Genomic DNA, 23,820 nt, shown 5'->3' with positions numbered 1-23,820 from the left:
TTTCTTGTGTCAAGGGAACCTTGTTTGTTTAAATCCTGCCAGCCGAAGAACACACTGTCATAAAACTTTCCAGTCTTGCTCTTAGAAAAATGGCAAAGGAAATGCATCAACCGATATCCTGGTTAAACTTCTCATTTTGTAGCACAAAGTGGAAAGCCTTAAGTAAATTCTGCTAAGACAGCTTCCAGGAACTAAATCCATTAATCAAACAAGCTCTGTATTTGTTGTAGCACAGAAGTTTTGAATTGGGGGTTATGATGAACCTGGAGGAGTCACACACTTGTATCCCTTGGGCATATTTTGCCTTTTGGCCTTAAAAAAACCTGTAATCTCAGGACTCTAGCCTACAAATATGCTGAGCATTTAAGAATAAGCTGCATAGGTCACAGAGCCTGATGATCTGAAATTACCAATACATCTGCATCAGAGAGCTCCTGTCATTTAAATTTTGTGTTTTGTGCCTTATCTAAGATTGAGAAGACAGAAGGAGTGGATATTGAGTCCACTGAAGCCTGAGTAGAGCACAGAAATCCAGAAAAGGGAAGAGGCAATGCACTTCTATCCTGAAGTGAACAAGGTGAACATAGCAGTTTTCCGGTAAACTTCAAGACCCATGGTATATACTGTATTATTTTTTAAAAATACTTTAAAAAAAGTATTTTAAAAAAAGTATTTTTAAAAAATACTTTAAAAATACTTCTAGAAAAAAAAATTCTCGAAATGCAACAAAGACTCATGTAAATAGATTTAACTTACAAGCACCGAGAAAGCAGGCAAGGGACCAAACACAATGTAAGCAATACTATTTCTCAGGCCATTCCATTCAAGAATCATATACCCCAATGTTCCCACATGGGAAATGTGAATCACTTATTTTTTTCCCTATCTCACTTTCACTGTGGGTATGAGCATCACCAGATTTATGATAAAGTTAAATAATTTTTCAAGTGTAATTTATGAATACAGGGTAATTCTTAATTTCTGCCTAAGGTACAATTCTATAATAAAACTTTAACAGATATCTACAGGATTGATTTTCATAAAGTTATGTTATAATATCACCAATTAGAGTCTAATAAAACTTAGCATTTTGTTAAAAGGATGACAGCAAAAAATTATCTGTACAGAGTAAGATTAGTGATTTTTTTTCCTGGAAAGAACAGAAGCAAGACAGCATAGTAGTTAGAACAGGCTCTCAACTCAGACCACCAGGGTCAGAAGCCAGGCTCTGTCACTGGACTGGGCTTGATAGTGCACAAGTGTTTTCAACTTTCTACTTCTTCATCCATTAAATACATCAAAGTATTTTTATGAGTGTTGTAAGAATTAAATAATACAGGTAATATTTTTTAAAGTTTCTGGCACATGTTAAGCAACCCCAAAATGTTAGCTATTACCTTAAAAAATTACTACAATAATAAATTAATTTATATGTCACCCAATGACTCCCCACCTACTAACCCTGTTGCTTTTGCTCTTCCTATTTCTCTCCTATTTCTGAAGATGAACTGTCCTTCTCCAGCTAAGAACAGCTCCTCTCACCTACTTAGAAGTATCACTCAAGCAATTCTTTCCCCTTCTTCCTACATTATCAATATTTCTTTGTTACCAGAGCATTCCGATTAGCACACAAACAAGCCATTTTCTTCCCATCTTTAGAAATGGCCCCCACTTGACCCTATTTCCACCCTATTTCTATAGCTTCCACCCTATTTCTCTGCTTCTTTTCATGGTGAAACTCCTCAAAAGAGTTGTCTATAGATAGTGTTTCTAGTTCCTTTCTTTCTCTTCCTCTTAACCACTCCACTTAGGTTTAGTCCTCATCCACTCTAGGGAATTCTCGTCAGTATCACCGGTGACTGTTACACTGATAAATCCAAAGTTACTTAGTCCTCATTCCACTTTCAGGAGCATTAGGCATGCTGATCACTTCCCCCTGGAATACTTTCTCACCCTAGATGTCAGGATATCATACTCTCCTGGCATCCTCCTACCTTACTGGCCCTTCCTTCTCTAACTCTGTGGCTGGTTCCACCATTGTTTTTGACCTGTTGACATGGGAACATCCCCAGTTGTAATCTGTATGTTAATTCCCTTTGCTCTGAACACTCAACTCTTTGTTGACATTATTCAGTCTCACAGTTTTGAGTACTATTTATATGTTCACAATTTCCAACTTTTTAATTAATTTTTAAAATTTTAATTCCAGTATAGTTACCATACAGTGTTATATTAGTTGCAGGTGTACAATATAGTGGTTTAACAATTCTATACATTACTCAGTGCTCATCATGATAAAAGTACTATTTATCAAAATTTGTGTCTTTAACCTGAACCTCTCTCTTGAGTCCCAGATTCTTATATCTTACTGCATACCTGAAATCACCATGTAAACTTGGCATATCCCAAATGAGCTCCTAGTCACCACAAACCCTGTTCTACCTAGTCTTCACCAACCAGTAAATGACCATTCCATCCCTCCAGCTGCTCATGCCAGAAATTGTTCAATTATCCTTAACTCCTCTTTTTTTCTCATTCTCTCACCCAAACTATCAGAAAAGTCCATTGGCACTACCTTCAAAATAAGTACAGAGTCCAACCACTTTTTATCACCTCCACTACCACCTTCTTCTTGGTAGTCCAAGCCATAATCATGTCTCACCTGGACAATTACTTAGCTTTCTAACCAGTCTATACCTGGTTCTGCCTTCCCATCTATAGCCTAATCTCAACATAATAGACTAGGTATTAAAATTTATGTCATATTAAGTTACTCCTCTGTTCAAAACCTCCCGATTGCTCTTATTTTTCTCAGAGTCAAAGTCAAAGTCTATGTAAAGGTCCTACATGATCCTTTCTCCAAGCTGCCTGTATAAATTCATCTTCTACTCTCTTCTCTTCACCTTCTCTATTCAAACCAAACTGGCATTTTTGCTGTTTACTGATGATGACAGGGGCACTACTGTTTCAAGGCTTTTGTACTAGCTGTTTTCTGTGCTCAATATATCCTTTCCCCAGATATCCACATGGTTCACATCTTTTCCTATTTGTCTTCGTTCTAATATCAACTTCTCAATGAAGCCATTGACCGCTGCCCTTAAATTTCAATTCCTGTCCACCAACAATATTCCCAAAGCCTTTTACTTTGCTCCATTTTTTCCACATTATTTGCTACCATTAATATATTGTGTAAATTCTCTTAATTTCTTGTATTAATGTTTCTCTGAGACAAGAATATGAACCTCAGGAGGGCAGGTTTTTGCCTGTTTTGTTCATTTTTTGTATCCTCAGTGTCTAGAATAGCACCTGGTACATAGTTGGTACTCAATTAAAATATGCTGAATGACTGAAAGAAAAGAAAATCACTCAAAATAATGAGGTACCTTTATTATCATAGAACAGTAGAAATGGAAGAAAGCCCCAGAACTGTTAGATGATCTTTAATTTACCAATAAATTAAGGTCCAGAGAATGTAAGTAATCTGTCAGAAGTTATATAACCAAATAAGTAAATTGAGGACTTGCCAAGAATCTTGACTCTGAGCCAAGTGTTGTTTTGTTACATCAAATTCACTGCACAATTTTTAAGGGAAGCATTAATTTTCTGACTGGATATTTGAAAATTTCATAATCTATAATTATTATTGAAATTCTAGGTTTATAATAAAAATATATGTGGTATCTTTTGATTATTTTTTACTGTTTTTATGTTTTGGTTTTAGCTTGTAAGTATACTTATAAAGGTTGTGAGTTTTTTTTTTTTAACCTATTGATCTAGGAATTTTTCAAAGCCTGATTCATTGATGTTTCTTTCCCAATGTAATTCTAAACTTTTATGTGTAGAAATTCATGACATTCAGGAATATTAATATTTAAGCCCTTTGATGAAAATGATGCTTTGTGCTTGGATCTTTGCACTTTGCAAAATAAAAGACATGTTTCATGTTATAAAACCACTGAAATAATTGTCTAATGTTGAGTATAAGTTTTGATAATATAATGATTTTCATGTATGTATGCATAAATATTCACTATGTTGAAAATACTCAATAATATCAAAAATACCTACCTAAGCATTTCTTGTCAGGTAGCAATTATAGATCAAGGTAACTAGGCTTTTATTTCATACCATTGGCTTCTATTACTTGCCAAGAATTATGTCAGGTTCTGGAGATTCAAGAGCAAATCACAAATACTTGGCATATTTTCTCACAGAGCCAAGTCTAGTAGAGGAGATAATATTTAAAACAGCATTTATAATAAATCAGAGATTCAGAGGCTGCAAACTCGTGGCCCATGGGCCAGCCTTATCTGGTCCTCAAAGATATTTTATTTGGTCTTCCTCATATTTTGACAATTTTAAAATATCAATTATTGACCTTTTAAGAATTTGGATGTTTCATATAAAAATTCACATTTACTTGAAAAATCAGAAGATACAGTGATTTTAGTTTCAGTTTCCTTTGTAGGAAGGATTGGCTAGAACTGGAGTGGTGGCCCTTCTTTTTGGAGGGAAATATATTGTCCCAGTGTCTACCCAATTCACTTGACTCATTCATGTTACCCTATATGCTGCTTGAGGGCCTTTGTACTGGAAACCCTTATAAAAAGCATGACTACATAATATGCAGAATTCAATGAAAAGTTAAAATGTGAGAGACTTCCATTCAAAAGGAGTAAACAACCTTTTTCCTTTCTTCCTCGGTGGTATCTCTCTCAACCTGTCATGGTGAAATTCTATTTACTCTTTCATGTCATGCTCCCTTAGGCTCGGTGACGCATGTATGCAGAATCTCAAAGGTACCCAGACTGACTCTGAGTATTTCACCCCTGCACCCAGGCCCTTTGGTAGGTGAGAAATGGGACAGAAAGAGGTCATTGGGCTGGGGCAGGGATGGGGAAGCTGGGCAGGGACTGGAGAACCTGCGAGGCAGAACCATAGGTGAATCGGAATCTTAAAGCTCCAGGCACAGCCTCCATTGCCCTATTGGAATTTATTTAAAACACAAAGATACAACTTTTAAAAATGCAAGATGGTGATTACAAAGCATTAAACCCAGAGCAGAGGGCCCTGCTGTGTGCAGGACCCTGTCCACTTGCACTGGGACAAAGCTGTATGAAGAGGCAGGTGAGGGTCTGGGCATTTAGGGCTTTGGAAAATCAGCAGAAAACTTAGCAAACAAGTGAAGTAGTAGATGCGACTAATATCTAAACATAAAGGCAAGAAAATCCACATGCAAAACTGCTCTTAAGATCTAAGCATATCTCACCAACAGTTGCTCTAAGGACTCAGATTCTTCTTGACAAATTCAATCAGGAATCACTTTGCATTTGAATCCTGCTCAGATACCTACCAGTTCTGTAGTCTTAGAAGTATTGCTTAACTTCTTCATCTATAAAATGGGGATAAAAACAGAACCTCCTCAACAAGCTTGTTGTAAAGAGGGAGGCAAGAATGGCAAGGTTTGGCAAGTGCTTGTCACAAAAATGTGAATGCAGTAAGGTTTAACTAAGCAATGTGATTATTTTCTCTCTTGACACCTTTGTTTGATATCCAAGTTGCATTTGATTTGTACCCCTTAGTTCTTCCTACTCCTTAGCTGGAGGCAATGTCTACAAGCCAAGGCTCTGTTTTATGGATTTTACTAATTTTGTCTTATTCTTCCTGTTCTTGTTTATTCGGTCTCCTCTATCTATCTGCTAATGACTCTCAAATGCATACTCTCTCTTCTAAGTCCTTTATCTTGTATATTTTGTCTTTGGAAAATCTCTGAATATCTTCTTTAAAATACAACTTGCTCACCCACAAGCCAGCAAGGGCAGGGTGATGACTACATGTATTCCTGGGTACAATGCCTGGCACAGGGTAGATGATCAACAAATATTGAATGAACTAAAGGATCTTCTTCTCTGTCTTCTAACTAACACAAATTTAGTGTGTGTCTTCCATAAACTTAATGCCATGAACCATTTTATGTGTAACTGTGTTCATTAATTAATCCTTAATTACTTCAAATTTATTAGGCAGATAACTACCCTGGCCAACCTAAAATAAAACATAAGAACAAGATTGGATTCAAAAAAGTGATTTGCTAAACCCTTCCATTTGTTCCTATTTGGAAGATGGGGCACTTTTTTCAGATGACACATTTTCGGCATAGGAAGCCACTGACAATTTGTGATAAATTACTGACAAATTCTTGGTAGTTACCAAACAATTATGTTAACAGGAGGCAACCAGAGATAAAGTAAAAGGTGTATGTGAATTCTCAGGTCCCACTAGAAGATATGAAATGTACCTTGTAAGCTAAAAGAAAATTAGGAAGCAGGAAAGAACATGAGTATCAATGAGCATGAAACTCTAACCAGTGGTAAGTAAACAAATGCTATGATCTGCGTTATCTCCTTTGTATGAGGAAGCAGTGATGGCATGAAACCAGCATGGGCTCACTGAGAAAAGTTACATCAGAGGAATTTCATCTCCTTTTTGACAGGACTGGTAGCTGAGCAGATTAGAAAGAAGTATTCAGAGACGGGGCATTTCACGGTAACCTTGTGAAAGACAGAGAAATTCAGGCATGCAATATCATGAATGAGTGAATGGATCACTGCTTCAACACATATCCCCAAACAGTTGTGATTAACAAGAGTATTTCAGGGCATACAGTTTTTTTTTTTTTAGTGATGTGCCTCAAGGATCTGTATTTATTTCTGTTTTCCCATCATTTTTTATGTATTACTTGTGTGAATGAACAGAAAATGTTTGTAAAATGTGAATAAAATAAACCTGAGCTGGATAGTAGATATGATGGATGAAAGAAATAGGTATTTATCTGAGTGTACTAAGAAGTGTCGTATACTGCAATCTTGGGTTTATCCATCAATCACATCAGTAGAATTGAGATAGACCATGTCTTAATCTCCTTGTGTCCCTACTTTTTCACAATGTCTAGCACACAGTGGCACTTAAATATTATTTGAATCTTGAAAGCCTGAAGGATAAGTCAAATTGAGCAAGATTTATGGGTATCAATGAAGTTAGTAGTAAAAAACAAAACAGCCAGTGTGAACTTAGATATCATTAATAGAAAAATAGATTCTAAAAGTAGGAAAGTGGTCCCCCTCTGTTACTCTGGGTTTGATGCTGTTCCTTTGAAAAATGACCAGAAAATGGCAAAAAGGACATAATGGTTGTTTTCCGATTTGTTAGACTATAATGTGGAAAAAGGAAAGTAGATTTGTTCTGTTTGTTGCACAGAATTAGATCTGGGCCAGTGGGTAAAATTAAAGGAAACATATTTAGATCAACATCTGGAGTGTGCCATTCTAGAAAATAAAAAAATGGTTTTCTATCAGTGGAGATGTGTACCACAGGCTAGGTGAAAACTAGCAGATACTACAGGTAAGCTTTTTAACACAATTTAGGAGGTTTAATTATGTAATGTTTAAGGGCACATTAAAATCTAAGATTCTAATATTCAGTGATTTTTATCTTTGAGTTTTCAGTTTATTATGAAATTGAAGGCAAGTGGTCCCATGCATATAGTAGATGGTTTTAATTATGCTTGAGTATAGGGAAGTAAAAGAAAAAAACTTGTTCATTAAGAAAAGATATAAATATATATATAAGCCGTGTAAGTTTGAAAAGGTATTCCACTATTTGTGTTCAGAACAGCAGAGAATGTTTTATTTCCATCAGCTCTATTTATATTAGTCCTGAAAAGAGATTTATGAAGATATTTTGTAAAATCCTAGATCTAAAACAAATGAAAAACTCTCAAAACTACAGATTTAAAATATTATTAAATAAACATACTGCAAACGAAAAATGTGCACCTTAAAAAATATCTGCAGGTTATAAACATTAAAAAATGGAAAAAGGAAGCAACAATTTAGAAGACCATCTGTTTAACCATGATATACATATATGCCAGCAAAACAAACAGGAATTACAGCTAAAATGTAAAAAAAGATGATAATGAAGAAAGAAAAACTGACTGTCATAGGGTTGACTTACCCTATAAGATTTCAAAATATATCCCAACATAAAACATAATAGTCAAAACCACATGAAGAGAATAAAAATTCCAGAAATTGACTAAAAATATTTGCAGAACATGGGGTGCCTGGACATCTTAGTGAGCTAAATGCCCGACTCCTGATATTGGCTCAGGTCATAATCTCAGTCAGGGTTGTGAGATTGAGCTCCATGGGGGGCTCCTGCTGGGCACAGAGTCTGTTTAAGACTTTCTCTCTCTCTCCTTCTGCCCCTACTCCTCCACTTGCACTCTTGCTCTCCCTCTCTAGAAAAAAGAATTGCAGAACTTAATATAGCAAGAAACAAAATAAAACTGATACAACATGAAAGAATCACTAATAAGTGATGCGGTAACAAATGCATAGCAGTATTTATGACATCATACATTCATATAAATTCTGGATGACTCAGTTATTCACTGAATCAATTCATTTATTAATCATAAAAAGAAAAGAAGAAATGGTTTTTCCATCCCAGATATGAACTGGGGATAAAACTGGAGCTACTGAAGAAACACATTTTATTATAAAAATAATATTTTGAAATATAGTATTGTTTTATAATGTCAAACTTCACTAATAACTAGATAAATTACAAAAAAATACAAATTAAATTACAATAAATTACAGATTACAATATAATGTTTCTTACCCAAAGTGGCATGAAAATAGGGAAAATATTTAAGGCTGGGAAGACTCTGGTTAAAAGCGTGCTTGTAGATACTGCTGGTGAGAGTACATATTGCTAAAAAGAACCATCAAAATGTTCCTACCCATTGGTTGGTTTCTATGTGTTATTCTCTAATAGAAGAAATCAGAGTTCCTTGAAAAAATGGCTTAACCTAGGGCTGGGGCAGGAGAAGTAACAGCTGAACCTAGACTACCTCATGGTGCCAGAGGGAAGGGGAATGAGTAAAAAAAGTAAGGGAGTAAGTAAGAAAGAAAACAAGGGAGTAACTAGCCTATGGGTGGGCAACCTGTTAGAAGGCCACTAAAACCAACCTGAAAGAGCTCCTAATGGATAACTCCAGAACAGTCTGAGCCTCAAATATATATTATTATAATATTATTAGATTATAAACTAAAAAATAACACATATTCATGAATCTACACTGATATGAATTGATAATTGTAAAAATGCACGTGTGGGAGAGAAGGGATAACTCTTCCTTATAAAATAATTCCACTTCTCGTGATCTGACTTTGGGGAAAATATCAGGGATATAGTAGAAGACTCCAACATTCAAAGATGTGTTACATGTTAAATTATAATAATTACATTTCTAAAATAGTGGTTTCTCTTTTGATGAATTCGTTTACGGTCATTGTAATCTCATTTCCAGAAAATGCTTCTCAGGAAATACCATTATATAATGATATGCAGGATATCAAGAAGTACATCTATATTTACAGTGTGTACTCCAGTTTTGTTACTCTGTGTGTGTGTGTGTGTGTGTGTGTGTGTGTGTGTGTGTGTGTACAGGTAAACATCAGGTATGTTAAAAATGTTTCTGTCTGATTGAAATAAAAAGATAAAACTCATACATAGTCCTATTTGTTTACCCTTGCAAATTTTCTAAATTCTTATTTTTCTAATAAAATTTAAAACTACAGGTAAATTGGGGCACAATATAATTAGCAAATGTGTATCTCAAATATCTTCATCTGAAATAGTTTGCGAGATAGTGTAGGTAAAAACATGACTTTTTGTTATTCATTTGCTTTATATCAGCACAAAAAAAACCACTGTTAATTTCTCTACTGCATTGCTTTATGTGACAAAAATCAGGATAGAAACTGAAAATGCTTTTTTCCTAACTTTAAGAAGAAGTCTAAAACAACCATAAGTGTTTTATTAGTATATTATTATTACATAATGAAAGTAAATTATTGTTAAATGATTGATTAAGCTAATCAATCCCACTACAACTATGCAGTAGCATCCATAATCTATTCGTAGTATACTTGAGCACAGATTCATCTGTAAAACATCTATTTGTAAATGTTATGCATCTTCTTTTATATACCGATGTCCTCTCTAAAACATGAACTCTATACACAATTGTCTAACATGTAAAATGTTAACAAAAGCTTTAACTTTGAAATTATTTGACAATATGATATTAAATCATTATTAGACTAAAGTGTGTATTTCATTTTATACTTTTCAAGTGTTTTATCTCCTGAAAATGTTGATAACATAAAAAAGTATGCATGAAATAAATATGGATCATAAATTGAAAATAAAATCACTTAGAGGGCACTATGCTATAATTTGACTTTAACCATCCACAAATCCCATCTAGCTGTGAATTCTACATTGACAGCAGCTTCTGTCTGGTTTGAGAGTATATTCAGACAATGCCTCACATTCAAATGAAAGTGATTCATCTAATCTTACCAAATATTACCTACCAAATATTCTTACTCTTTAAAATGTAATTTTGATCTCACAGAAACAACCTTCTGATAAAATACAAGATATAGGTAAAATATATAATTTCAAATATTCTAGAACTCTTGTCAATGAGAACTTTTGGGGAACATCAAAACAAGTATGGCAAAATTCAGTACCTCTCATCTTATTTCTGCTAAAAGAGTATTATGCCTTGAAAACCCATCAATGGACATAACAAGCCCCTAACATGATTTCAGCTTCCTTACCTCATTTTCCAGAGCTCAGCATATTGTCTGGCTTATGGCTGATAGTCAATAAATGTTCAATTAAAGAAAATTGAAGTATACTACTTCTTTATGACATCAGTTATGACAAGCTTTCACTTTGATTCATGTAAAAGTTATGGGGCTGACATAGAATATGACTGACATTAGATCCATTAACTAATAAAACTGATATTATTAAAAAAGAAGATCCCCATATATAGTTAAACTAAGTAGGTATAAACATAATGAATATTGGTATAAACTTTTCCATGTGAATGTACTATAGAAGATGAGAACCATCTATAGTAAGAAAAGTTCAGTTTATAAACATGATTTAGAAATAGTTCTACTGTTAATCAAGTAAGGAAAGATTGATGTTTCACATAATTAAACTCCTGGTGAAAACGTGAGTAATGAAAAATCAGGAAAACAAATTGGGAAAACATAAATTTAATTTTATAAGTGTTCATATTTCCTTCTGACTCATTTTCTTAAAGTAACAGGAAATGCAGATTTCAGAAGAAGAGAGTAGGGCAACACTGGGTATTCTCTCCAAACACTTAAGTTACCAAAAGGGCTGGGACTACTTTAACAGCAGTTCTTACCACTGTAAGGAAATGCAGATATTTGTCTGGGTTTTTGTCATCAAAATTAACCAAATTAACAACAACAACAACAAAAAGGGTGAAAAAGCCATTTATAGGGACACAACCATAGTTAAAATTTGGTTGTCATATTTTCTGGTCAAGCTTGTAATAAGCCATACTTTTGAAAGTATCTATATATCTGTGTGTCTACCTATACACACATATAGACACCCACATGTGTATATGTTGTGTGTATACATGTCTCCATGAAAACTGAGACTTACTAATACACACAAACATATTCTTCTTATATGGAACCAAACCTTCTTAATGTTTTTGAGATAATTCACAAAAAATATTCCCAAGAATAAGGTAAAAAGCATTTTATCATACTGCATTCTTTTCAGGAACCATTGTGGATACTGTGTCCTGATATCCGTAGAAGTTTCTAGGAGCTTTAAGAGCAGATGCTTGTTTTGCTTCCTAAAAAAATTTGGAGGACTGTGTCAAAGTAGATTAAACTTGGTCAGAGTCTTTAAAAGAAAACACTGTTCTTCTTTCAAGAAGGTTTTTATGTAGCAAAAGAAAAAAAATGAGCATTGCAAGCAGTTCTGAAAACACAACTGAGATGCAATTTGATAAATAGCCTTCTATCATCCAAGCCAGAGCAGTAGAAAAGCATGCTATCAGCACTTTCATCAAAGGCACTATTGACTCCTCTTTTTCTATCTCATTTTATCATGACTTTCTCATTTTGTTTACTCAGTCAGTGATTGGGAAAACACGACTCCTTACCCCTTGGATGAGTTATGATGGGGTCCACTAGAGAAGGGTCCTTTTCTCCATCTTTGCTGCCACCACCACCGCCTTCATTGCCGCCATCTCTTTCAATCAGTCTATCAACCATGGCAATAATGCAGTTCAGGCTCTTCCCCACGTTGGCCCACACCCTATCCTGAAAAGAGCGTAAGTATCACTACACATTTTTATTGCAAAAACAAGATAAGGCAAAATCTGACAAATCCATTTTAGAGAAGCAGGTAGAAGAAGAATCATAAGAAAGCAGACTCAGTGATTAATTCTAATACTCCCATTCACTTGGCCAGACTATGAATATATAAGAAGAAATCTGTTTGATCTTAATAAAGCAAAATTTAAGTCCTATAAATTTTTTATTTAGATCATTATTTTTTCTAAGTCATAAAGCAACGATGAAATACTGTACAATATTAATCCATAATTGAACACAACCTATGATATTTTAAACTGGATGTATCTGTTTCCCTTACCGACACTTAGTAGGAAAGAAAAGACACACTTTTTAAAGAATAGTTATAATTTGCATTCAAACTTCTTGTTTTTCCTTTCTATTGTGATAACACACATAACATTGTTTACCATTTAACCGTTTTGAAGTGTACAGTTCAGGGGCATTAAGTACATTCACATTATTATACAATCATCACCACAACCATCTCTAGAATTTTTCATTTTCCCAAAATGAAACTTTTGCCCTTTCAAAATGAACTCCCTACTCTTCTCTCCCCCGCCACTGGCAACCATCATTATACTTTTTGCCTCTATGGATTTGACTGCTCTAGGTAACAGAAGTTCTTGAAGTGTGGTCTTTACATCACCTTTAACAGAATGATCCAGAGAATTAAAACACAGATCGTTGGTGCCTACTAAGTCAGTCAGAACCATTACGAAGAATGCACTCTAAACTGAATTTTGACAAACTCTTCGGGTGCTTCTGACCACTCTAAATCTGAGAACTTCTACTCAATATTATGTGCTATGGCCATTAATGTCACTGTGGCCGATTTATTTCTTAGGAAGCAGCCCCTACCACTAGGGGGCCTCTTTGTCACCCAACTTGACAATTCCGATTAGCATTCATTTTTGTTCAGGGCAATTCACAACACTAAATTCTTTGATTCATAAAAGTTGTTATTTTTTAATAAAAAATTTAAATGTAGTTATCATTATGGTAGCCTCTCATCCCTAGCTTCCCTTTGTGCTCTTCTCTCCATATCATTTAGATGGAGTCACTGACTCTCCAAGGGTGACGGCTAATTTTATATTTCGACCTGATTGCATTGCAAGATGTCCAGATAATTTGGCTAAACATTATTTATGTGTGTGTTCGTAAGAGTGTTTCTGGGTGAAATTAACATTTGAATTAGTGGACTCATAAAGCAGTTTGTCCTCCCCAGGTTGGGTGGGCTTCATTCAATCCACTGAAGACCTGAGAGAGAGCAAATATGTGGAGGCAGTCAAGATGTGATCCTTCTTGCTTGATTGACTGAATCAGGACATTGATCTTCTGCCCTCAGTACTCCTGGGTTCTTAGGCTTTCAGACTTGGACTGGAATTTATATCACAGGCTTCTCTGGTTCTAAGGCCCTTAGACTCAGACTGAATTATACCACCAGCTTTCCTGGGTCTCCAGCCTGCAGATGACGAATCTTGCAGATGGCAGGTCATGGGATTTCTTGGCCTCCAAAATTATGTGAGACAATTCCTTATAATAAATAATATGTATCTTATTGGTTCTGTTTCTCTGAAAGACCCTAATATACGTATTAGGTGTATCTTACATATCGCATAAGAACCAAAGGGATTTATGGTGCTTTTCTTTCATCTTTCTCTGTAATAGAGCTATTTCAGAGCTATTTGGGGTAGCACTTAATGCAAAGAGAATAATCAATTAGTATTTATAATTGATAATATTTTATTTCTATTGGTAATTTTTATATTTATAAATTATAAATATAACTTACTTATATTTATACATATTTACTTATATATACTATATTACATATAATACATATTTATATATAAATTATATATATTTATTATATAAATTATAAATCAATTAGTATTTAATAATTGATTAGTATATATATATGTAATACTCCTTAGTAGTTTATACATTTTTACCCAAATGCATATTTTTATCCAAGTTAATTTTACTAGTTTATAAACATAGAAACTAATTTTGGGTAAAACAAATCTAGGAAGAAAGAACTATAATTGAGTTTAGATTATTGGATGATTGTCTTATAAAGACTAAATTAGTTGAATAATATAATATTAGTTGAATAATGTAACAAACAGAAATGGGAGTGTACAGATATGTATACTATAGTTGAGGGGGAGAAGTAGAACATTCAAAGTTTAAAGAGAGAAGTTCGAGGTCCACCTATATGACATGCTACCTTGGGAAAACTGCCTCATTTCTGGGGAGCTACAGTTGGTTCATCTACAGTTTAGAATGCCCTGCTGACCTCACCATGCTGCAGTGGGAGCCATACAACATAGTTTCCATGAAAGTGCCTGGAAAACTATTATAATTGGCAAAATCATATCCTATTTTTGCTGGCTTTCCTAAATGAATCAAACTTGCTTTTCATCACCTTATAATCCAGGGTGTGAAGTATGCTAATAATCATAAATAATCATAAAAATCTTTCCTCTAAAGGCAGATTTCTTCCACCAAAAGATTACAAGTACTTCCCCTCTAAGGGAAACTAAGACACCAGTCACAACCATAAATTGCTTTATGCCCTGCCTGTTGTCTGAGAAATTAGGTGTAGGTGCTCCTCAGCTATGATCCAGGAGACCTAAGGGAGCTCACTTCTTCTGCGATGAAACGTGGGGAATGGTAAGCAAACTGAGGTCCTGACATCATTCATACTAGGATTTGGTGAGGAGCTTACATTTCAGACCACAATAACAAACTTACTGGTCCCTATACTGAATATGGCTTAATTTCCACCAGCAACTACATCTTTAAAGCTGTTGAATGGAAAAAATGGCGTAACTCTCCCAGTTAACACTGGGAATAAACACTGTTATTAAGGGGGGGAAAAGGGCAGAGGATTATTCTTAATTTTCCAGATTAGCTTTGTACATTGGATAAACTTTCAACTCTCCTCTTGTTGCCCATGTTGGGAAAAACCTTATATTTTGAGCAAAAATCAAGTCATATCGCATGCTGCATTTCTTATATAAAGTAATATAAGGGGTTAAGCAACTTCTTTTAATTACATTTCCAAGGGCGAGAATATGAGAATATATAAAAGGATAATTTTGCATTCTAACCCTTTTTTGTTCCTCCTTTATAGATAATTTGGGCTATAGGATTATACTCACAGAAATAGTAATCTTTGCAGTCAGTAGAGAGACCTTTATTGACATGAGATGCAGAGTGAAGTATGTTCATTGGATGAGACCAACAACCATATGGTAAGAGGTTAGGTGGCAAAGAGCAGAAGAACATTTAAGTCATTAAATACATAGGGGACACATAAGCTGGGAAGATGTTTGCTGGGGGTGAGAAACTGAGTGGTATTTTATGCAAGACTAATAAATGATTCATACATAATCAAATTTTTTTTATTGAAGACACACTCAGTAGGAGACCCCAAGCAGACTCAAGCTGGTCTTTATGTTTTGGAGAGGAAATCCTGCCCAGCTGGTGGGGAGACAAGCTGAGTTTTGTTGGTTACTGCTTCTTTTTCCTTTAGGGCATCTACAAAGTAGATTATAAAGTCATTGATTTGCATTGTTGTCTCTCATACCAGTCTAGGAGTTATTTGAGGGCTGTGTATTCATGACACTGAACAGGGTCTGGAGGAAAGGCAGAGAAAGAGAAATGGAACAAAGGAGAGAGGAGAAGAAAGAGGACTCCAACCCAGAGGCAGATTGAGAGCTATTTATTTTCACCTAGTATATGAAATTAGCTAATCTACCTTCAAAACCACCACAGAAGATCAACATTATGGACTCAGTCTATAGAGGTGAGGAGACCTTAGATTAAGAGATGTTGAATAACATTCCACATTAAAATGGTTATAACTAAATTAGAAATTCTACTTGGTTTTGGAGACTTGATTCTTCCCCTAGGATTTCCCACAGAATAGTGGCACACAGTAGGAATTCTTTTTTGTGAGATTACTAAACTCTGGGGACAGGCTAGACAGAGGAAGTTCAGGAGAAGGAGCCACAGGAAGGATCAGGAAGAGGTGTGTGTCACCTCACATGAGCAAGAGTATGTGTCAGTTATCTGAGACTTGAAAACGAGTCCAATGGCAAATCACTAAGAGATGACTCTGAAAAGGACAGTCTGGTCACATTGTGCTCTTAAGTTTGAAATCAAGAGGGTCATACAATCAAGGATGGAACAATCACTTAGCTAAAAGGCCAATGAGCTTGGGTCAAAGGACATAAGTGACTAACATAAAGAGAGGACAGTGTCAGCATCAAAACCCAAAATCTACTCATGTGACTAGGATACAAAACAAGGAAGAGGCTATAGGGAGGGAAGATAATTAAATTTCTAGGAGATAATTATTAATTATTCTTAGCAAAATCATTATTTTGAAATTAGGATGATAAAATGGGTAGGCAATATTCTTGAAAGGAAACCTTGAATATCTGATTTCTCCCCTAAACAAACCATTTTCCATAATACTTCTGTGAAAGCATTCACACAAAGGAAAATGATTGTCAAAAATGCATTCCAATTCTGATAATTTTCACTCATGAAAACAGTCCATGTGGAAGCTTCTTTTTGCTTAGATTGCTAGTATGTGTGCCACCTACTCCATTTTTCCCCTACTAAGATCACAGACTATTCCCACAAAGAGAAAAGGCTGGTCAGTAGGGCAAAGACAAATGGAAGCATAAGAATGTGACTATAGTACATGGTGCTTCCATCCTTCCCCTTTTCGGGTCATGGGTACTACCCTAGATCCTGCTTAGCTCCTCAGCCACTGGGGAGTTTTCAAAACAAAAGAAAATAAACCAAAACCAAAAGCAAACTAAAACAACCACCTATTAGAAAAACAGATGGCTGGGCCTTTCCCCTGCTCCCCAAAAATAGCAGCCATGATCCTGCTATGTCTCCTGCTGAAGTAAGTAATGGCAAATTGGTTGGTTACACTCTACCCTTTATTAAGTGGAGCCTAGCTGGTGTCCTTGACCTTAATGGAGCCTTTAGACAATCCATCTTCTTGGAGGCAAAGGGTGACAGGGAACTAGTAGCAATATTTATTCCATTCCGAATCAGATGTTGATTTTTGTCCTTATTTATTTCTGGGTTAGGACCTAAGCTAAGGTGTGGGTAAAGCCTGTGGCCACAGATCCACAAATTTAATGGACTTGTCAATGAGCAGTCAGGGGGAACTGGCAAAGTGAGCTGTGAGGGCAGGGGACATGGTGCTTATTCTGCATGCCACACATCTATGAGATTGGTCCCATTGGAAAAAATCCCGACTCCTTTGGATCAGCACTTAACCTAAAAAATAAAATTTAAAAAAAGTTTAGCATTGCTTAACTAATCAATTTTTCTGGGACCAATTTTTGATCAGCAAGAATGTGAAGACTGACTGAGAGCTGAGATGGGAGTCCAAAGTAGCTTTGTTGTATCTATATCTCTATGCACAATTTCCCACCTGTCATTACCAATTTTTGAGGACTTTGATTGGAATGGGTAGGCAAATTAATAGAGGCAATCACATCTTCAAAGAGAAGCTTTAGTTTATCCTTGATTTGACTGAGAGTTAAGTTGTACTCGACTGGCCTCCTTCCTCAGTACTGCAAACCTTCATTCTTTCAATAGCTTGCTGGCTTTTCTCTCTAAATCCTTACTTTGCCAGACTGTGGGGTGAAAGGAATTGCACTTAAAATACTCTGTGGCACAAACCAGCACACGTACGGCCCACGGTAGGTAGTACACACACACACACACACACACACACACACACACACACACACCTGCACACATGCATACAGACATGCATATTGTGTGCACTGACAATAGCCAAACATGTGATATCCACCAGAATTAAGGGAAATTCCCCAACCTTCACTTCCTATTGATCCTCCTGCTTAACTTCACCTAATTACTCATGTAAAAAAATCCCTGGCCTTTTTTCCTCATAACCACTCTACTGGTCTCACCCTGAAGTTCAGTCCCTAGTTCTTCAAGTGGACTCAGCTAGTCAGCTACTGTTTCTTTAACGGACTTCTCCATATTCTCCTGGTTTGGCTTTTGGCCAGACCCATACAATCAGCTATCACACGATCAGGTCTACACATGAGGGCACGTTCACCTTATCCATCACCATCACTCCTCTCTTCAGAAGCAGACCTTCTACTGCAGCAACTATCCAATCTTCTCTCAGCCCAGAGGCACCGCTGCAGTTGTGTCAACCTACATAATTCTCCCTATTTCTCATCAATCTTCAAAATGAAAACTTGCCCAAGTCAGTCTCCTTGCTGTCTTAGAAACATGCTATTAATTAGCTCAACATATACTTTCTGGGCATCTGCTACAAGCTTGCTCAGTGCTAAACATCAAAGATATGAAGGAAACCTTAGAGGAACTAATATTTCTATCTTGACACATACTGCTTTTTATGCTTAGAATGCCTTCTCTCGTCTTCCATCAATCCAAATTCTCCCCCTTTCAAGTTTCATCATGTCCAAGAATGGTTCACTTTATCCTCTCTGCTTAATAGTGGGTTCAATGAGGGAAATGACTATTATTAATTAATCCTTTTATTCTCAGGCCCTGGCACTCATTAGGTAATAGATAAAAGAATGGATAAATGAGTGAACGAATGAATAAAAGAAGCAAGGAAGGGATGATTTTTTTCATCCTCTCCAACCTTTATGTAACTTCTCCCTAAATATTTTTGACATGTTTAATGTGTACTACACAACTACCTCCATCTGGGAAAGATTCTGTATCTTTCAATATCTCTGCTTGTTTTATGATTTCTGGTGTTTCACTTGAATTAGATAATATGGCTTTTGGAGGATCCATACTTTATACTTTATTTGTTTTCCCCCAAGTACCTATAGCACTATTGCACACTACTGATGCTTAATTAACATCTGCTGATTGACTTAACAAGCTGTGACCTACAAGTAAAAAATACAACTGCAGTATTATCACATGAAACTTCAAATTAAAGTTAGAACCAAGCTTGTACTCTGAATGACTGTGTTTGAGCTAATAAATGCCACATAATGCTAATGCTTTTAATTCAGTGAAAACATTACATAAAGCATTTATTAACAAAAAAATCCACTGATTAACTAAAGCTTTTAATTTTAAATTAGTAATTGGATGTTATCTGCACACCATTAGATAGTTGCACAACTGGCTGAATTATATGACGTTACCAGTTAGTGTGTTGCATACAATCAATTTCCAGGATTAATTTTTTTAACAGAATGTACCCTAATATATCAAGTCAATAGTCTGCCTATATACACGTCAGCACTTCTTTTTAATTACTTATGTTTGAGAGAGAGAGAGCGAGGGAGTGAGCATGAGTGGAGTGGGGAGGGGTAGATGGAGAAAGAGAATCTTAACGAGACTCCATGCCCAATGGGGAGCCCAATGTAGGGATTGATCTCACGATCCTGAGATCATGACCTGAGCCAAAATCAAGAGTCGAATGATTAACTGACTGAGCTACCCAGGTGCCCTGCCTCAGCATCTCTTTTAACTATTCATTAAATTATGGAGATTCAAAAATTTCTATATAGAAAATGTCTCACTATTCACATTAGAATGTACTAATGTTTAAGAGCACTTGATTTGAATGTAATCATAAATTTCTAAAGAATGTGTGTATATTCATTCAAGTTTGCATATCCATTATACACAGGTAAATGAAAATATCTGATGTTGAATCAGGCATTGTAAGAGTCAATAATGTATCCAAGGAAGATGATGGTATTCAATATAATGCCACAGGAAAGTCACCACTATATTGATAGAAATAAAATATCTCTGTTAAAAACACTAGTTTGAGTTGGAGGATGAACTGCTGATTCAGCAAATCCATTTATTCATTTATTCCTACATTAACTCTGAAAAATACATCGAACTAGTGTGTATAAAACACTGTATTAGGTACTATAAAACAGGGAACTGAAGGTGAATGTATTAACTTCATGTGGGAAAATCGAGAAATTGTTAGGATTTCATGAATATGCATGCACATAAAGATCTCATTTGGGGTTTCTTTTCTTTAATAGAACATTTGTGCATTTTAATGGACAGTCATGAACTTTGCTTAATCACCTTTTGTGGACTTTAATATTGGATAAGTATTCAAAGCACATTTCTTCTGAGTGAAATGGACTAGAGAAGTTCAGGAATGTTTCCCATCCATCAAGGAAACAGATGATAGAACATATTTCAGTTGCCACATAGGGAACAACTAGCTTAATACTCCCTGTCTTTACCTGCCCTTTCTGATGGGGTGAATGGATGCTTCCAATATCCCACCCTCATTATAAGTTTAACAAAACCAGGCAACCCTATTAGGGATGAAAAAGAAAAAAGCTGGGAAAGGGGAAAATAGTCATTTCCAATTATATTTGCTGGGTAACATGTGTATAACTAGGACCTTTGTAATCAGCAATTGAAAAATCAAGTAAAATTAAAATTGCCACCACTGGGTTTCTGGAAGCTTCTGAAGGCCTTAACTCATCATGTTCTATGTTCTTCATCATGTTATTTGGTCATCTCTGATGTTCTGTATCTATCTTGAATTTTACTGCTTTCTATGTTCGGAGGTATTGGAAGAGGACTTGAATAGTTACCTCTCAGGTTGATTATGATGCTAGGAAATATGTACTAAGGAGAGAGGGATATAGCTGGGTGCTTTTGACTAGAAGAGGAAAACAAAATCCCCAGAAGAATTCATGAATTCTAGTAAAGGAAAAGGCACAGGACAGTCCAGAGACATGTTAAAGTTGAATAGTCCATGTTTCAAAATAAGAATGTAAACAAGAATAATTTGAGGGCAAATTTCAGAGCCATTAATTTATTCTACAAATAAAACATGAGTACCTTTTTGGTGCAGATAGCCTGCTAACTGTGGGGAAACAGCAGTGGTCATGATACAGACTTTGCCCCTTAGGAGCTTACTTTATTGAAGATCATGAACACATGGAAGAAACAGATACATAAACAAATGATTATAATTCAGTATTCATGAGGTTGTATCATCACAAGAGGCAAAAATAATGCTTTATTACACAAAATATTTTAGAGTTGAATATATATATATATATATATATATATATACATACACATATAAATACATGCATCTCTCTCTATAACATAAAATTTGGAAATAAATGGCTATAATTTAGTGGACATTTTATTCATTTAGGTAACTAAACTATAAGGTGTTGCTTTAGAAAAGTTAAATCATAAGTTAATATTTTATTGTCTATAGGAATTAATTACCTCTAAAGAATGAGATTTATTCCCTTCCTATTACAATCAGGTCAATGGCTTCACATAAAATAATTCTAGCCAGTCAGAGGACTAAACAAGATCTCTTTGAATTATTAATTTGCATAGGTATCTCTACATTATACACAGCCTGAGCTATTTTCCCTAGAGATAAGGTCTAAGATGAAAATAGAAGATGGCAAGTGCAGTTGAGAATACAGATCACTTCAGACTGCCTGTGGAGGTATCTGGCTGGCTAAATACGTTTTGCCTTTAATATCATATTTTGCAACTATGTATGATTACAGTTACTAATTATGGCAATATAAATAGTTCTATCAATACCCTTGGGAAGCTTAAGCATTATATTTGTTCTGGACATCATTAGAGAAAGTTGTAGTACAAAGTGGAATGTGAGATGTTAGTAAAGAACATGCCAGAAAGTGGTTTATGTAAATCTCATTGAAAAATGCATTCTTTGGGAATACTGAGTTACAGAGAACCCACAATTTTTTGTCAGGTTATATATGACTTTACTCACAGGATGTCTGACATAAATATTGCTATAAATTTATACTTTTGCTTCTATAACCTATAAAATTATTGAACATTTATTATAGATTAATGTGGATCATCTATTGTGCTTATGTGTTGCGAACAAATTTTACCATAAGAAGTCATAGCAAATGTTCCCTTACCTTAAGCAAGGGAATAAAATTTAAAATTTGATTTACATTTACAACACAAAGAAGGGAATTAATTGGGTAATTTGGATGGTGAAATGTTGCCTGTTATAGAAATTTAGTTCAACTAAAAAAAATGGGTTTGGGATATGACTAAGTAATAAGAATAGTTTTCCTACTTCTGCTCTTTGCTGGAATGGATCAGACTATAAAGGATCAGAAGTTTATCTTTTTTTTTTTTTTTAACAATTTTTGAATGAGGGTAGACAGATTTAGCCCCGAACCCATCAGTGTAGTAATGTTGAAGTTAAATCATAGTGTTCTAGAGAATAGTATAATTACTGGAAGCCACAAAAACTGGGTCAACTTAATACTTTAGTTGGATGACATGCTTTCATATTTTGGACAAACTAATCTTGGAGTCCCAGCTGCTAGAAGCATCTGTTGTATAGATAAAGAGAAAGAAAAGCAATATGTCATTTTTACCAGCTAAAAGATGAAGAACGTTATATTAGTTTATTTCTTTGCACAGAATGTCATAAAATCCCCACATTCCTTTGGGTTTAATTGTTTACTAACTTTTCAGGAAAATAAATATTTAAAGCATTCAATCATTTAATAAGAAAATTCAGCAAATAACAGACATTTTTTTTTGTCAGTGATTATTTTAGTTTCAATCTCTTCCATATTGACTAGATAATTATTATCCAGATTCATATGTCATCAATTCTGCCAACAAAACAGGTCGAAAAATAACAGCCTCACTCTAATTTAGAATTAATAGAAATTCTTTCTCTTAACCTCAAAAAGAAAGGTTTTTATATAAACAGAGTAGAATTCAAAAGTAATTTACAAGTATATATTTACTTTCCCAATATTTATTACAAGAAGTTTAAAGACAGTTGTTCAAGTTAAGTGATTGTTAAAACTACAATCATTATAAGACATTAAATAAAACAATTTTTTTAATGGAGCTACTGTAATCTTATGTGCAAATCTAAACCAACTTAAATGATCAGAGAATACTTTCATATATCACAGAAACCTAACTAAATTAACTTAAAACACTGAATTATTTTAGGAAGTTGATTAAACATGTAATCAGTGCTGAAACTTTTCTAACACCTAATTAACTAAGAAAAGTGGTTCACAAAGTTATGTTTCCAATTCATTTAATAGCACTGTCTCTAAAGACATTTTAATTAGCTACATTTTCTTTGGATTTACTCAACTTTTCAAAGTTAGAAAAAGCTTTGAAAATAACATTAAATGGTTATGACTTTGGTAGTTATTTTTTAAGTAAGGGATTTCTATCTTTTAACCAAGGTATCTTTTTAATAGAAAGTGTTTGCTATGGAAAATCAATTAGAATGTTGTGTAACAATCAAAGTTAGTTATATTTGTACATAGAGTCAAATTAGGAGGAGATAGTTCGAAGCAACTTTTCTGAGTAGGAAGGATTTTCCTTGTAATTGTGGTAAATTTAGACAAAGTATTCATATACTTTCTAGCAACAGTGGGTTCCAGAGGAAATTCAGAAATTATATGAAAGAAGATAAAGAGGGAGATGGAGATCT

General features: G+C 34.9%; 1 protein-coding gene across 2 annotated transcripts in view; it reads right to left on the bottom strand.

The window, feature by feature from the left end:
• LOC111149029 (inositol polyphosphate-4-phosphatase type II B) overlaps positions 1 to 23,820 on the bottom strand; it is a 372,027-nt gene that overhangs the window by 96,264 nt on the left and 251,943 nt on the right. For both annotated transcript variants that reach the window (XM_022505917.1, XM_022505916.1), the window contains exon 15: positions 12,083 to 12,242. In XM_022505917.1, coding sequence (XP_022361625.1) covers positions 12,083 to 12,242 — 160 coding nt within the window. The remainder of the gene's footprint in view (positions 1 to 12,082; positions 12,243 to 23,820) is intronic.

The sequence above is a fragment of the Enhydra lutris genome, unplaced genomic scaffold (genome assembly GCF_002288905.1).
Source record: "Enhydra lutris kenyoni isolate GAN:26980312 unplaced genomic scaffold, ASM228890v2 scaffoldscaffold21, whole genome shotgun sequence".
Classification (NCBI taxonomy): Eukaryota; Metazoa; Chordata; class Mammalia; order Carnivora; family Mustelidae; genus Enhydra; species Enhydra lutris.
Note: the sequence above shows the minus strand (reverse complement) of the source record. Positions and strands in the feature narration are given on the sequence as shown.